The sequence below is a fragment of the Salvia miltiorrhiza genome, chromosome 3, assembly GCF_028751815.1.
Source record: "Salvia miltiorrhiza cultivar Shanhuang (shh) chromosome 3, IMPLAD_Smil_shh, whole genome shotgun sequence".
Lineage (NCBI taxonomy): Eukaryota > Viridiplantae > Streptophyta > Magnoliopsida > Lamiales > Lamiaceae > Salvia > Salvia miltiorrhiza.
In genome coordinates this window covers 12377200-12394677 of record NC_080389.1, presented here as the reverse complement: position 1 = coordinate 12394677, position 17478 = coordinate 12377200, and the positions used below count along the sequence as shown (strand labels likewise).

Below are 17478 nucleotides of genomic sequence, written 5' to 3'. Positions count from 1 at the left end.
ACAGATAACATAATGTCTTAGTAAAATCAGTGTTTGCAGCGGAATAATAATTTGAATATATGTATGAAGACATATACTCTACTCTGAGGTACTCATCCTAGATTGACAGAAGCTCCGCTTGCACACTACATCCTCGATCACCGCTCAACCTGCACATTTAAAAATACATGCAGGGCTAAGTACAAAAGTACTTAGTGGACACTTGCCGAAATTTACATACATGCATAATATTTTATTGTCAAGCCTTTCAACAGTAGTAAGATACGAGGGTTTTCCTTTAAAGACTCGTATTTACCAAACATAATATCATTTCTTTCATCAATAACCCGCGCAGGTATTTTATATCATTAATCACCATATCAGTAACTCGTGCCGAGAGGGAGGCCTCCCTCTACGGACACTATGATCGGCCAACCCGCTAGATGACTCACGATCACAAGGTGTACACTAATTCCGAAGGGATTTGCGGTCCCATCCAGAATCCGAATTCGATTAACATCAGATAGGCAATTAATAATAAAACATAAAGCATTTAGGCATTGACAATATCATTTAAATTCATAAGCATAAAGTCTTAACAATTCTAATATATAATTTTAGTTTATACATAGAAAGCCTACCTGAATAGCAGACTCACGGTTTAGCTCTAACTCTGGTGCTTGACCTTTAATTCGAGAAAATAAAATAAGATTCTAATTCTCGAAAAATCTCAATAAATGAGGATGCGTGAAATGATTATGCATGACTCATATTCCTTTAATTAAATTATGAGATGCTAATCCTATCTAAGGAATTAAATCTCGTCTTATGAGGTCGGATTATTGATCTTTAATAATCTACTCATCTTAAAATAATCTAATTCACTTACTAATTAATAATTAGTAAGTCTTAAAATTTATCACTAATTAAAAAATTAGGATTAAATAATGGGGCCTAAATTAATAAATCTCATTGGGCTTAACTAATAAATTTCATTGAACTTAATCAATTTAAAATAGTAGGAGTTCAATTAATAATAAATAATAAATTCATTATTAACAATTAATAGAAGCCCAATCAAAATAAATAATAAGAGCCCATTTATAAAAATAATAGAGTCCAAACAATATATATATTAGCCCAATGGAAATAAAATAAGCAAAACCCAATTGAATTAATCTCCGGCCCAATAAAATAAACTAGGCCCAAAAGGAATTTAATTCGAGCCCAAATGAACAAATTCGAAGCCCAGTGCATTAATAATATTAGGCCCAACATCAATTAAATTCTAGAGCCCAACAAATGAGGCCCAAGATAATAAAATCATGAAGCCCAATAAGTGAGCCCATCATCATCCTTAAAATAATTAGTAAATTTTAATATTAATCTTATCTCGTCAAAACCTTAGACTCAAAACATTATCACATACTATCATTTAGGTTCGAAACTATTTATTCGAACATCAACATGCGCATTAATCATAACTCGTTCTATTTATGTCATCAAGTCAAATATTCCGTTATTTAAAAAAATAAATCCTATAATATTACATAGATAAATCATATCATCATAGATCATGCTTTCTTATTTTTAAAATCATTTAATCATTTTCAAATAATCCATATTAATAAGTCATTTGAAAAGAATTAATTTAAATGAGAGTTTAACTCAAAATATTTCATTTTATAATCCATTTATAAATACTTGAAATAAAGAACTCCATTTAAATAATTAATTTAAAGGTCAATATATAATTAAATTAATCAAGCTCAATTTAAATTAATAATTAAGAGCTCAAATAATTTAAATAGATATAAGCCCAAATTAATTAGATAAATTAAGTCTATCATGTTTTTCTTTGAATAAGCCCCAAACAATTAATTAAATCGGCCCAAACAATTTAATTAAATCGGCCCAAGAGTTTAATTAAATCGGCCCAAGAAGGAGCCCAATATTTTCGGCCCAAACCCGGCTCAAACCCGGCCCAAACCCGGCTGAAACCCGGCCCAAACCCGGCTCAAATCCTAACCTAAATATACACACACACTAAATACACTCAAACACACACATAACACCAAAGCTGCGCCTCTTCTTTCTTCTTTCTCACTCTCTCTCTCGGACCTCTCTCTCTCCCGACTCTCTCTCTGTTTTCTGCCGCCACCGCTGCCGTTCAACGGCGCCGTCGCCGCCGGCGAGCGGCGCGGCCTCTCCTTCTCTCTCCCCGAACTCTTCCCCCCCTCTTCTCCTCTATCTCTCTCTCTGTCTCGGCCGCTGGAAAGGCACAGCAGCGCCACCACGCCGCCGCTCCGTCGCCTCCGCCTCTCCTCCATGGCAGATCCGCCGTCGCTGCAACTGGATCTCGGCGAGCACCGTCGACTGGAAGCCGCTGGAGCTGCTGTTGCTTCTCGCCCGGAGTCGCCGCTGAAAGTCAGCCGCACGCCGCCGCCTTGGGTGTTCACGGCCATCGCCTGGCCGTGGAAGAGCACGGCCGCCGCCGTTCGTCGTCGGATTCGCTGTGAGGAGCCGAGCACCGTCTCACAAAGGTAAGCCCCCGGATCTCCCTATTCTCATTTTCTTTTTCTTTTTCCTCATCTTTTCCCCTTTCTTGGCAGATCGGAGACAACGGCAGGTTCACCGCCGCCGCTCCGTCGCCGGCGACGAGCCACCGCGGCTGCCGCCTCCCTCTGATTTCGACTCACACACACAGTAGGTTCAAGCCACAATTTCAGTCATAGCATAGATGATTTGAGCAAAATTCATACATAGTCAGGAAATAATTATCTCTATATGTCCATGTAAAAAGTCAAGATCTTTAATTGTTCTTCAATTAATCACACTGCATATAAACACCTCACTTGCAAATTCAGCCTTTCGAACATCAATGTTAAAACGAGTTTATACACAAGTTGTATGCACATAAAGAGGAATATGAGCAGTTGTATGCGTTGGTGGTTCTTTTGGAGTTATGAACTTGATACAGAAATGGAGTATTTCGATTTAGAAAGTAACCTTGAATTGGTAGATAATGATTTACTGTTTCTGCATAATAAGCATGAATAATAGGATATCAGAAGGTGCTCTGTAAATGACAAAGAAATGAGATGGAGAAATACTTGTAATAATTACCATGAAGTTTGGTTGGAGGAATGAACGTAGGAGACGTTGAGTATGGAAAATAATGGTGAAAGTGCTGTGATTTTAAAGAAAAATGGGGTGGCTTGGATGGATGAGGATTGTGGAATTTTTTTCAACTTGCAGGTATGAATACTTCCAGCCTGCATGTGTGACTGAAGAATTTCTTCAGCATGCGTAGCAAGAATTTCTTCAGCATGCTTTAGGATTCAGCATGCTTGCCATTATTCTAATTAAAAAAAATCTAAGAGATTATTATATTAATTATAAGGTTCCAAACTCATTTAAATACATTAAGACATATAAGCCTAATTCTTATTGAAGCATAAAATCCATTTGAGCTTGCTTCTAACATAAAATAAATTACTCATGGGCTTAAGTAAACAATCGATAAAAGATTCATATTTAACACTTCAGTGTTAAATTCTCCACAATAAATTAATGGACTCAAAATATATTTTGAGTGCATCATCTATTGAAAATAAAAAAAAAATAAATCATCACATATATAAATTATCAAATTCATATAAGTTCGTATTTTATTAATGGAAGCTGAACTCTAATTACCATAATAAATCCTTAAATCAGTAATTAAAAGTATATAATCCTTAATAAAAAGTCGGGTCATTACATAAACACAATTCAAAAAGATGAACGTAACTTCAAATCTTCAAGTTGACGCAGATGCACCAAATTGTTGAGGAAAATTTCGCCATCAGAGCAATCAATTTCCAATTTCTTTAGGTTTGGGATCATTCTCAAGATCCTTTCACTACACATGGTATGTGACACTATAGAGAGTGTTTGGAGGTTTTCTAAACTAGAAGCTGTTATTCCTTCTGGATTTGGTAACCTGCCATAGAAGACAAGATGTCTCAATCTTGGCATTCTCCAAATCTCCAGAGGCAAACAGAATGAATTCGATGTAATAAAGTTCATCCAATCATTCTTTGCGCGAAGGCTTAAAGTTTCAAGATTATGAAGCTTTGAAATGGCTGTAGGTATCCTTCCAAGATAGCAGATAGCAAGGTATGCTAGACAAAATAGGTCAAATAGTTGATCTGGTAGTGATCTCACATAAACATCTCCTGCATCCAATACCCTTAGCAATCTAAAACCTTCCAACATGTTTGCTACAGAGATGCCATGGAAGCACAAAATCGTATGGATGGTTAAGCCATAAAGTTCTGAGAGGTATGGTAAACCCGAAGGAGTAAAACTTACACGACGCTGATTTTTTCTGCCCTTTACTGAAAGCCCGCTGCTGAAGTTCACAAGAAACTTCTCTTCATGCGCTTTTCTTATGCACAAATCTCGCATAAGATCATGGAGGCTGCAACTTTTTATCCTGCCATCGCACTTTCTCTTGGTAACCAAAACAAGATTTCTCTTGACAAGATCCTCCAAAAAATCTTCAGCCTCTTCTTCGAAGGTTTTAGATATGTTCAGATGTCTCAAGAATCCCTCAGCTACCCATAATTTGGTGAGTTTTGAGACACGAACCTCACAATCCTCCGAAAACATTCCCATGTACAAGAAACATGGCCTCAGATAATGAGGCAAGTGAGTGTAACTCAAAGACAATATATTTTCAAATTGTCCTCCTCCTATAGTAACTGAATTTACATTTCGTGCAATTTCGCTCCATGAAGCTACATTGGTGCTAACCGCTGATAGGAGCCATGCAACCACCACGATTGCGAGTGGCAGCCCTTTGCAGCTTCTCGCGATCTCCTTTCCAATGTTCTCCAACTCCGGAGGGCAATCTTGATGTGCAAACACCTTTTGCTGAAGTAGCTTCCAACTCTGAGCCTCATCCATGAAACGCATCTTGTGGGGACATCTCAAACACTACTAGAAAAACGCTCATAGATAACGGATTTTATCCGTTATCTATGAGCAAAAAAAGCGTTGTGTATAGTGGTGTTATCTATTATAGGTGTCATACACAACGGTTTAAAAACCGTTATCTATGAAGGGAAAAGATAACATTACAACCACACATACATAACGGTTATAAAACCGTTATCTATGAAGGGAAAAGATAACAGTACAACCACACATACATAACGGTTATAAAACCGTTATCTATATTGATTATACATAACGGTTTTCGACTGTTATGTATTATAATTTATCCGTTATCTATTCCATAATATATATTTTTTCATATTATAGTTAACAGTTTTTTATACTTTTTATAACGGTTTTAAACCGTTATCTTTGTAAGAAAAAGATAACGGTTTTCGACTGTTATGTATTAGAATTAATCCGTTATGTATTATATAATATTTCTTTTTTCTCATAACATAGTTAACAGTTTTTTATACTTTTAATAACGGTTTAAACCGTTATCTTTGTAAGATATAGATAACGGTTTTCCACTGTTATGTATTAGAATTTATCCGTTATGTATTATATAATATTTTTTTTCCATATTATAGTTAACAGTTTTTTATACTTTTTATAACAGTTTAAACCGTTATCTTTGTAAGACATAGATAACGGTTTTTTGTACCTTTTATAACGATTTTAACCATTATCTTTAATATTTAATATTTTTTCTCAATTTTTATGTTATTTATATAAAGAAATAAATAAATAACTTTAAAACAACAAAATGATAAAATCAACAATAACAATATTATATATTATCCAAAATATTCGTACATTATCATCCGAATGAACCAAGTATCAAATATCTAAGATCATTACATATTTCGATTCACTTCCTGGCTTATCCACTCCGACAAAGTCCTCATCGACCTCTCAAAGGCTTCCTTCGCGCTCATCTCCATCTTGATCTTCCTCCCTTTTTGAAAGTAACATCTCCATCTTGATCTTCCTCCCTTGATAAAAACTCATATGCGTGCACACAAAGGCTCAGCTGGAATACATCAAACTACAAGTCCAACACTGATGCACACTAATTTATTTGCTCAAGAATTTTCCTTCCAAAGCTCAGTTCAAGTAAAGGCATCTATTTTTCAAAATTATCCATCTCCACATAAGTGTAAATGGTGACTAATGCTGATAATAATACTCAAGAATTTCCTGCATATTAAGATATCTCAAATTACCATCTTTCAATTACTTCTCAGTACTGTAATAATACTCAAGAATCAAGATTATGCCTAAACGGTGACTAATAACATACCAATGTCCTTATACAGAGAACTACTTTTGTTACGTAAGGCTGAAAAATTCAGCATATGGAACAGAACCAACCCGGTGGCTAACGTGAAATTCAAAAGAAAGAATTGGAAAATCAGATATCTGCAAACATTTAATCTTTTACCTTATAATACCTTGCAGACATATTAAACCTTCCAATATCCAGAAAGATATTTACAGATTCCTCCAGGCATGAAATTGACTCTGCAAACCATGAAACTAACGTCATAGCAATTCAAACTGGAAAATGAAACAAGACGAGAATATATGATCCAAATAACTATTTATCATGAGTATCAGGAAATATCAACCACAAAATCATATATGATTAAACATAGAGAATTACACAGCCAAACAAAAGTAACCACACCTTGTATATTGCTAAAGTATCTTAACATTCAAACTAATTGTCAGGTTGATCAATATGAGTAGGTACTATACGTTTCTGTGATATTGGATATGGTCTTAATGGCCTGAAAAGGACAGAGAAATAAACCAGATAAAAAAATTAAACATAAATTTTGTAGTTGGGACAAGCATTGTTTTATTTTTGGGGTTAGAGGTAATTAAAATGATAAAAAAATTAAACATAAATTTTGTAGTTGGGACAAACATAAATTAAAACCAGTCAAAATGTGGAAGTTTTGGTGTCTGTGCTTGTCCTTCTATCAAGCAGTAGAGCCAGCCGTCACCCGGCAGACCCAAGTTCTGTTCACTATAACTTTCAGATGCAATTAAAGAAGATTTTGCATTCAAGTGAACAGATTTATGGGAACTCCAGGATGCCTTGAAACACTCTTGGGAACTGGAAAGGATCAAGAATAGGCATTACTTGCAACCAACTCCAAAAGGAATGAAGCCTAATCAGCAGAAGTGTTTCATGCAGAACAAAGTCAGATAGATGCTCTGTAGAGGCTAATACAATACTAAGGCCAGGGAGTCAGTCTACAACGCACCTAGCTTCGAAGATCCCCAATTGTCTTACCTACAATTTCTAAGTCTAGGACAAATTTAATCCAGCTTCAATGGAAATAAAACTAGAAGCTAGTAAAATTACACTCCAAAAGCGCAATCAAAGAACGAACCAGAAAGCAGCACCTTCACGGCGAAGCTTTAGTTCTACGCACTTGGGGCACCTGTAATCAGCAAACACCACCATGAATAGTGCACAGTTCATAGCAATTCAACACACTTCTAAAATTTCCAAAACAAAAACAGAAATCCAGCACCAGTCACCAGCAAACCAAAGTTAACCAAATAGTCAATAGATGAGATTGAAGGGTTTTATCCTAGCTCCCTTCCACGCTCATATTGAACTAAACAAAATCACCCTAAATTATAGTATAATTAAATACTGGGAAAAAGAAGAAGACGAAAATTGAGTTGATATCCTCTGTGACAAAATGAGTTTGTAGATTCATAGCTGATTATCGCTTGACCGCATTCAACAAAAAAAAAAGCACGTGACATAACATGTTCTTCTCCAAAATAGCCTGTACTTGGAGATCTCTTTCCTGTTCTTCTCCAAAATAACCTGCAGCAAAATCAGAAACACTAATTAGCATTTGAAAGAGGTGCTTCAAATTACCAATCTGAATTATTTTGTCTGCCTCGCTGCATATATTCTTCACGGTAGCTCTGCCTCACCAGACACCAGCTGAGCTACCCCATACTCCAGCCATACCATAGTACACAAAGGGCTCAAATCAGCCACCCAACATTGTACCATTTCGTAGGTACTCAAGTCTTCAGCCAACCACCCTACACTCTTTAACATTTCAGCCAACACACACCCTTATTCATTCCTTATTCACCAGGGAAGTAAATTGATCTACCTGCTACCAGAAACTTCAAGTTTCAGTTCATGTAATACTTCAACAGCCGAAAAGTAAGAGGGCCTTCATTCATTACTCTACCAGACTTCAAGGTAAACCTTGTCTTCAATTCTTTCAAATAGATGAACAAATAGCATACACACAGAATATGGGAAAAACCTTAGCCCACTATTGTCATAAATAGATGAACAAGATAGCCATGGCAAGCTCAATGATAGATGTTAAGTTCTGATATCTTTCTTACACTATCATCAATAGAAAAGAGATGGGATAGGAAACTTAGCTTCGAATTGGATAATATACAATTTGGGAGAATATAAAAGAACATTTCCTTAAACTTTCCCATCTCAGACCAGCTCCTGTAATAGAAATAAAAGAACATATATTCTCTGAGAAGTAGAACACTTGTGTGCCATGATTTATATAGAAAAGACATAGCAATCAAAGGCAAGCTATAATACACATTGAAAACATGAGTAATCTCTTTCACGAAAAGAAGTCCTTTGGAAAAAAAAAAGTCGAGACCACATCAAGGATCATCGATATAAAGAAGCTCAATAATAGAATTGCATAAATTTTACCAGCAAGAGCAGTCCAGACTGCAACATCTACAATTGTGAGGCTATAACCAGCGAGAAAGGTATTCAATAGTAGATACTCATCCACAAAGCGGCATGCTCGATGAATGGCTTCTCGAGTCCAATAAATTCTGCATTCTAATTGAAATCTCAATTCACAGCGTGAAGCTCCATGAATTGTTGACAACAAAGAGAAACAATCATAAATTAAATGAGGAATTGGAAAAAATAGGGTTTACGAGCTGACGCGCGCGAAGAGCAGATAGGGATTTGCGAGCTAAAATGGGGTTTATCGCGGCGCCTAGGGTTAAAAGGGGCGGCGAGAAGACGGCCGGCGTGGCAACGGCGAGTCGACACGGTCGGTGGCAGGCGACGCGGGTTCGAGATGGAGAGATATCTCCGCAGCTGCTGCTACGGGTAAACAAACAGAGGACGACGAGATGGGGGGCGCAGTGAGTGCCGGGCGGCGCTGGTCGTGGCGGCGAGTCACGACGGCGGTGGCAGGGCACAGCGATGGTGAAGAGAGAAAGAGGCCAGGTCGATTTGGGGGAAATTTTGAGGTGTTAGCGTGAAAATTGAGCGGGAGCAATGAATAGGGATTTTAGGTGTTGAAGAAATGAAGTCAAATCTTTTTCTTTCTTTTTTTTTTCTTTTTTTTTTCTTTTGTTTCACTTTTATTATTTAATTTTTGGTATTTAGGTTTCTAATAATGTATTTAGATTTTATTATTTTTCAAAGTCTATAACTAGAAATAAATTCAGATTTTAGGATAAACACTTAATTTGTTATTTTTTAATATAATATAATATAATATAATATTAATATTATTTTAAAAAAATTATACATAACAGTTTTTAGAGACGCTCATACATAACGGTTCAAAAACCGTTGTAAATGACTCTTATACATAACGGTTCTTTAGCGTTATAAATAACTGTTATAAAAGATGGTCATAGATAACGGTGGCGTAACGGTTTTGTAATACCGTTATGTATGCAACTAATAGATAACGCAAAAACATAACGCATTTGTTCAAACCGTTATCTATGCATTTAGACAACAGTACATAGATAACGGATTTTCGAAAAACCGTTATCTATTCCTAAAAGTGCGCTCATACATAACGGTTTTTGAAAAAAACCGTTATCTATGTACTGTTATGTATGTAAACTTTTGTAGTAGTGAAACGACATGCATAAGCAGCCACATCAGTTTCTCTTGTCGTTAACATGACTCGGCTTCCATTACCATCGTCGGGAAGTATAATTCTTACATCATCCCAAGCGTGTGTGCTCCAAATATCATCCATTACAAGGAGATATCTCCTGCCTTTCAAGATCTTGTGCACTTTCGCCCCAGGCAATTCTTCTTCCTCCTTGGATCTATCTTTGCTCTCCTCGGATCTATCTTTATCAAACTCTTCCATGGAAGCTAGGAGGACTGATAAAACTACATCTGCATTGTAGTCCTGTGATACTGTGACCCAAACACGAATATCGAACCGTTGCACTGTTATTGGGTCGTCGTAAACACACTTTGCAAGAGTAGTTTTTCCTATACCTCCCATTCCAACGATTGGGATAACTTCTAAATTTGGCGATTCTCCACAGAGTCGAGATTTTATTGCTAGCAAATCTTCATGTAAACCAACCATATAGCCAATCTTGATGATTGGAGCAGATCTGAATGGTGAACCTGTTGCAAAAGAAAGGTCGGAGTTCGAGTCACCGAAGGAGAAATGAGGAACTATTAATTCTCTTTGAAAAAAATAATAAATAAAAATAAAATAAATAAAACCTACTGCTGTGGAAGAAGAAGCACCAAGTTGTACTGCAACTGCACTGTTATTCTTGATGATCATCACCTCCCTTGTGATTGAATCTGTTTCTTTTCTTATCTTTCTTATTTGCCATAATTTTAGCTTTGATTTGGCAGCTAAAACGTTCCACCAATGTGATGGAGCTTCGTCCAATATGAAAGACTCAATAATATGTTCTGCTTCATATGCTAAATCTCTAATTCGCCCATCCAAGATGTTGGCTTTTCTGGAAAATCTTCAAGAAACTCTTGCAAGAAAATAAATGGTTCATAGATAGATCAAATTTGTTGTTTTTTATTACGAGAAATGGAATATCTATCTTGATCCAAGATTATTTCTGCAGTGGTTCGGGCGAGGGAAAGAAGAGCAGCATAAGCCATCTTTGGTGATCACAGTTAAGTTTTTGCTACTAGATTTTTGCAGATAAAGATAAACTAAGCTGGAAGAATGGCTGAAAGACCCTATTTTAAAATAACATAAATTTTACAGCCTCAGTTTGCAATACATAAGTTATATAGCCATTTTAGGCTTAAAAATCTATAACATCTTTTGTCTTTTAAGCATAATTAAAATGGTTATATAACTTATGTATTATAAACTAGGGCTATAAAACTTACACTTTTATGAAAAATGGCTATATGCCCTAGATTTCACTTTTCCTTTTACAATAAAGCCAATGGATTGTCTACTTTATTTTTGCAAGTGGAGGACGAAATGACAAAGTCGCCCTTGGAAAGGCATTTCTGCGGGCCCTCAATCATTTATGTCTATCAATTCATTTCCTCATCTGAAATAAGTTAATACTATATAACATGAACTAATTTTATTTAATTCATATTCTATTAATGTATATTATCCAGGGGAAAATCTTATTATAGCCAAAATGCATAAATTTATAAGTTTTATAGTCCTAGTTTCGAATACACTAGTTATATAACCATTTTTTGTTTAAAAGATAATTATACCCACAATTGACTCAGGTTAATTTTGGCAATGTTTTTAATTTGATTTTTGTGTTTACTCGATGATGTTACTATTCGATGGAGACCGTCGCTACTCGATCCAGTACACCATCGAATAGTGAGTAATTGGCAATATGTTTAATTTGATTTTGTGTTTACTCGATGGTGTCACTACTCGATGGGGACTGTCACTACTCGATCGAGTACATTATCGAGTAGTGACTAGATTGTGTTTTTCATGTTTATTTCTTCTTCTTTTTTGGTTTGTTGGTGCTAAATCTTTGTATTTTGATATTACAGGCAGCCAGACACCTTATAGGTGGAAGAGACCGTCGTTAATTTATGTAACCCATGCTATTAATCTGAGGTACCGTATTTCGGCAAATTTGTTTTGCAAATGTTCAAAGGTGGAACGATAGGGCGTCTTAGTGATCACGAGAGATACGCAAGCGTCAACAATGCTCTCCATCACCTATTATCCCTACAGATTGAGGGAGGGAATATTCCTCACCAAACATGGCTCGATGTCGGTGGTCGTATCATCTGTTTTACAGCAGCGGATTATGCACTTATCACCGGACTTCACTTTGGATTTAGTAAGTTCGATCCTTCCGCTGAGCACCAAATTTTGGCTACTAGTATCTTCACAGCTATTTTGGTCATCATCCCACAAAATTCAGCCAACTTAGGTTGAAATTCAAAGCAAAACAACTTGGGACGAATCCAGCCACATCATCCTCATCAGTTTCTCTTGTCGTTAACATGACTCGTCTTCCATTACCATCATCGGGAAGTATATTTCTTACATCATCCCAAGTCTCTGTACACCAAACATCATCCATTACAATGAAATACCTCATGTTTTTCAAGTTTTTGAACACTTTCTCCTATCACTCTTACTCGAGTCTCAAATACTTATTACTTCAGATATTAGAAAATCAAATTGATGAATGAGTTTATCTGTCAAAGCAATAATCTTTCTATGCCTACATCTAACTCAAGTAAAAAAGTGCACAGTTGAATAATATGATGAAGACAGTTGAAAGCAAAAAAAATTACAGAGCAAAAAAAAGTGCAAAGCTTGTAAAAACTAAAAAGTATAATTTGGTGCAAACGTAAAGCCCAAACCTAAGTGGGCTCAGCCCCGCACTTACAAAGAATAGCTTTTGGAGCAAAAAAAAAGCCCAAACCCAATTGGGCTCGTAAGCAATTACTATGGGCCAAAGAAGCCCATAGTCAATTCATTAAAATAGTCAAGGGGGAAAGTGAATAGGGATGAGATCCAGTGTCCCACAATTTTATGTGTGCCACTGTGTCTCATTCTTATATCTACTCCCTCCGTCCGCGATATCGTTTCCATATTGTGGACGGCGCGGGTTTTAAGAAAAGTGGTGGATAGTAGTGCATATGTAGTGAGTGGAGTTTGGGTCCCACTATTGTTGTGAGTGGAAGTTTGTGGACCCTACTTCTATAAATGGAAGTGGAAACGATATCGAGGACGGACCGAAATGGTAAATGTGGAAACGATATCGCGGACGGAGGGAGTATTATTTTAAAAATATTTTTTTATAAAAATAAAATTTATTATGATACTATGAATTATATTTAATTTTTATTTTAAAAAATTAAAATTTTTAAAAAGTATATACCATGACTTTGAATTTATCAACCTATTATTAACTAATAAAAGTGAAATTAAATGATAAAAAATAACCATATACCCTAGATTGATGGAATAAACCCTAGTTAATAATCACAAAATTAAACTAAAGCATATAAAGTTGAAATTGAAGAAAAAATATATAAGAAAATAAATAAAATTGAAAGTGGGACACAAAGTGGGACATAAAGTGTGGTACACTGAATCTCATTCCAAGTGAATAGACTTGTGCTTTTTATTGAGAATTTAAGATCTTCTATTACAAATTTGTGTGGCATTATCTATTTCATATATAGATGAATGACACGTGGCAATCTTAAGGGTTTAAGATTGCCCAATGTTAGTGTTTATATTTTTCTTAAATAAACCCTAACATATCAATAATCTATAAATGTAATAGGAGAGATGTCACATTATAATGCAATAGAAGATCTGAATTGATTGTTGAGAAGCCTACTTTGCCACAATGACAACTGCAAGTAAAATAATGTAAACAGGAATGTCAATCCACACATACATTCAACTTTGAGAAATACATGATAACACAGTATATAGCATTCAGATTTATTTTAAACTAGCTATCTTGCAAAAAAGTAGGAGTTTATTCATCACCAACCATTTCACCTTGAGTCTGCTTCTTTCATAAGTCTAATATCTGATAAGCTAGCTAGCTCCAACGATACTCTGCATCTGAAAAAGAAAAGAAAAAGTGACAAGAATCAATTGACATTCTATCAACAGAGAAATGTTCAAAATAGAGGAAGATGCTTAGCATACTAATCTTATTTGTATAAAGCATGGCTGCTAAAAATGGTGTCAAATCATTCAACTTTTATAAATTTCTTACCTGACATGAAGGGCAGAGTCAAGTTTGAAAGATCATATCAAAAACGCTTCAAACGAACTTCAAGGGCATCCCGTTTCTCTTTTATCTCTTTCGCTGAGGCCAGAAGAGATTGGTTATGATCATCGATCTCAATCAGTTCAAGTGTTGGAATCTTTCCAATATCAAGTGGGATCTCTGACAAATATGGACAACGATGAAGCATTAGGCGCTGGAGCCTCGGAAAGTGGCTCCTTTCAGTTGTCCAGTTCTGCAGATTTGATTCATCAATATGCAAAAGTCTCAGATTCACAAATCCTCCCTCAATAGTTTCCCAGAGTTCCCCACTGCAAGCATAGTTCTTTAGTTTCAACACTTGAGAAGGCAACTGGCCAAAAACCATCATATCACTCCAAGGAAGCCGCCATCCACTCAATTCCAACTTTTTTAGTGATCCAGGAAAACTAAAATTCGGACACAGTTGAAAAGAACTAAGCGTTTCCAATTTCAATTTTTCCAGTCGACGCAGACACCTAAGATTGCCAAAAGCATAGTCTGAACCAAACTTCCATAACGAGTAGCATATTTCCAACTTTTTGATGTTTGAAATCTTATCCACCATACTATCACTAAATACAAAATTTGTTGCCAGAGAAAATGTCTGGAAGCTTTCCAAAGGAGATCCTGAAAGATGGGAAAGAGGTATAGGAAGAAATGAAAAGGCGATAAGATGCCTTAATTGCCGCAACCACCAAATGTCCTCAGGCAAGCTAACCTCATATCTATAAATAATTAAAGTCTGAAGATTACAAAGCTTTAATATAGCTGAAGGAACAATACTGCTAGGAATGTTGGAAGCAAGGTAAGTGAGATGAATCAAATCAAACACTTGACCTAATGCCCAAAATGCATGATCATTTCTACGTAAAACATGAAGCACTTTAAGTGACCTAAAATTCACTATAGAACCTTTGGGCCTATACCCTCTCTGCGGGATACATATAATAGAACGGGTGCATGAGCTATGCACAGAGTCCTTAAGATCCAGATCACACCAACTAACACTTATGCGTTGATGATTTTGTAACACTTGTGGAAGAAAATGCCTTCTCACGATAGGATTAGGAAAGTAATCCATAATAGGTAGAACGACCTTCTCTTCCCCAGCCAGCCTTGAACAAAAGTCCCGAACCATACTATGAAGCTTGCACCTTTTGATTTTGCCATCACTCTTCACGCTAGTAACCATAACTAGACTTCGCTCGACCAGCACCTCCAAAACATCTTCCGCCACCTCTTCCAACATTTTAGATTCATCTCGACCTTCCAAAAAGCCCTCAGCTACCCAAAGTTTGATGAGTTCTGAGACATGGATCTCATAATCTTGAGGGAAACCTGCCATATACAAGAAACACTCCCTCAAATGTTGAGGCAAGTCGTTATAACTCAAAGATAATAATATTGTTCCCAACTGTCCATCATTTGCCCCAATTTGTTTCCACGACTTTGGAGTTCTATCAATCTTGGATAAAAGTCCTGCTACAGTAACAATTGAAAGGGGCAGTCCTTCGCAACGTTTTACATATTTCTCCCCAACATCTTGTAGCTCAACTGGACAATCTTGATCTCCGAAGACCTTCTTCCGGAACAAACGCCAACTTTGTTGGTCATCCAAGAAACGCATCATATGAATGGGGCTCGAAGAGTTAGCATAAGCAGCCACATTCTTTAGCCTTGTGGTTAATATGATCCGGCTTCCATTATTATCGTCAGACGTCAGGTAATAGCCTCCGTACCTGATCCCAAGCTAACGTACTCCAGATGTCGTCCATTACTATGAGATACCTCCTACCTTTCAAGTATTTGTAAATTTCAGACTCCTTCTCCTCCCATTGTAAATCGCTCTCTGCTTGGATTCCCTTTCCTTTCATCGAAGCAAGCAGATTTGAAAGAATAATTTCTACATTGTAATCTTTCGATATTGTGACCCAAGCGTGAAAATCAAAATGATAAGTAATGAATGTGTCATTATAAACAATTTTAGCGAGTGTGGACTTACCAATGCCTCCCATTCCCACAATAGGGAGGACTTGCAGCTCGGATGAATAGCTTGTAAGCCATGGCATTATCTGCAACCTATCTTCATCAAAACCAACCACGACATCCTTTCTTGTGGGTGTAGATCTTGATGATGAACCAACAGCAGTCCACTTAATTCTCTCCGCTAATCTCCCCAACCGGTTTGAAATGCTGATAGTCAACTCTGTTGCTACAGCTTGATCAAAACCATCAAAATCTTCACTCTTGAGTGCAGATCTTGATGATGAACCAACAGCTGGAGAATCACTCAGTCCTCCTAAGTTCTTAACTGAATCTTCAGAAGTTGACTTAATTCTCTCCGCTAATCTCCCCAACCGGTTTGAAATGCTGTCGGTCAGCTCTGTTGCAACAGGCGGAGAATTATTCAGTCGTCCTACGTTGTCAACTGAGCCTTTAGCAGTTGACATAATTCCATCCGCTAATCTCTCCAACTCGTCCGAAATCTGGAGAAACTGCTCTGAAGCCATTACACTCTCGAGTGCAGATGTTGATGATGAACCAACAGCCAGTTGTATTGCGTAGTCTTCAGCTGACATAATTTCCTCCGCTAATCTCCCCAACACGCCTGAAAAGTGGAGAAACTGCATTCTCACTGAACCCAGATCTTCATCAAAACCATCAAAATCTGCACTCTTGAGGGCAGATGTTGGTGATGAACCATCAGCGGTAGAATTGTCTATTAAGTCTCGAGCAGTCCACTGAATTCTGTCCGCTAATCTCGCCAAACGATTTGAACTGACAAACAGCTTTGTTGCTAATGTTGGATCTCCATCAAGATCATCAAAATCTTCACTATTGAGTGCAGATCTTGAAGATGAACTAACAGCAGGAGAATCACTCTGTCGTCCTACGTTGTCAACTGAGTCTCCACTAGTTGACATAATTCTCTCCGCTAAGCCCAGCAACCGGATTGAAATGCTGACAGTCGGCTCTGCTTTCAGTTTGACACCAAAACCCTTCAAATGAAAACTTAAGCAGAAAATATAGTCTGGAACGGCAGTCTTAAGAGCAGCTGATCTCATGGAAATATAGTATGAAACGGCAGTCTTTAAAGCAACTCTCTTGCAGATCGACAAAATTCTCTCCACTCTCACCAACAGGTATAGAAGGCTGACAATCAGCTCTATTGCAGATCTTGATGATGAGTCACTCCGCCTTCTTACGTTGTTGACTAGGTTGTCGGGACACTTGCAGTAGTCCACCACATCTCCGGCAGTTGAGGTGAGCTCCTCTGCCAATTCCCCCAACTGGATGGAAATTCTCAAACTCGCCTCTGTCGACGCACAATCTGAGACATTTTCTGGGGAGAAAATATACTCAATAATCTCTTGTGTTGTCTTTACTACCTCCCTGATTGCTTCTTGTTTTGGGAAATGTTTGAGATTCAACTGCAAGACCACAGCTTTGTCGTGGATG

The 17478-nt window shown here is 36.9% G+C and overlaps 2 protein-coding genes and 2 long non-coding RNA genes across 4 annotated transcripts; 1 reads left to right on the top strand and 3 right to left on the bottom strand.

Annotated features, from left to right (window-relative positions):
* Positions 1–1825: 1825 nt before the first annotated feature.
* On the top strand, positions 1826–2942 carry LOC131017663 (uncharacterized). The gene is made up of 2 exons (XR_009099759.1): positions 1826–2522; positions 2592–2942. It is a non-coding gene; the product is annotated as an uncharacterized LOC131017663 (long non-coding RNA).
* An 808-nt stretch (positions 2943–3750) lies between these two features.
* LOC131018340 (putative late blight resistance protein homolog R1A-10) lies at positions 3751–10559 on the bottom strand. The gene is made up of 8 exons (XM_057947067.1): positions 10496–10559; positions 9890–10393; positions 7759–7819; positions 7371–7421; positions 6911–7090; positions 6727–6758; positions 6410–6489; positions 3751–4962 (listed from the first exon to the last, which is right to left on the bottom strand). Exons 1-8 carry the CDS (start codon positions 10557–10559, stop codon positions 3754–3756), a joined length of 2181 nt encoding a protein of 726 aa, XP_057803050.1. The 3' UTR covers positions 3751–3753.
* On the bottom strand, positions 6922–7511 carry LOC131017690 (uncharacterized). Its single transcript, XR_009099786.1, has 2 exons — positions 7371–7511; positions 6922–7090 (listed from the first exon to the last, which is right to left on the bottom strand). It is a non-coding gene; the product is annotated as an uncharacterized LOC131017690 (long non-coding RNA).
* A 2646-nt stretch (positions 10560–13205) lies between the features above and the next one.
* On the bottom strand, positions 13206–16419 carry LOC131017543 (putative late blight resistance protein homolog R1B-16). Its single transcript, XM_057946332.1, has 2 exons — positions 13987–16419; positions 13206–13829 (listed from the first exon to the last, which is right to left on the bottom strand). Exon 1 carries the CDS (start codon positions 15647–15649, stop codon positions 14024–14026), a length of 1626 nt encoding a protein of 541 aa, XP_057802315.1. The 5' UTR covers positions 15650–16419; the 3' UTR covers positions 13206–13829; positions 13987–14023.
* Between the last annotated feature and the right edge of the window lie 1059 nt (positions 16420–17478).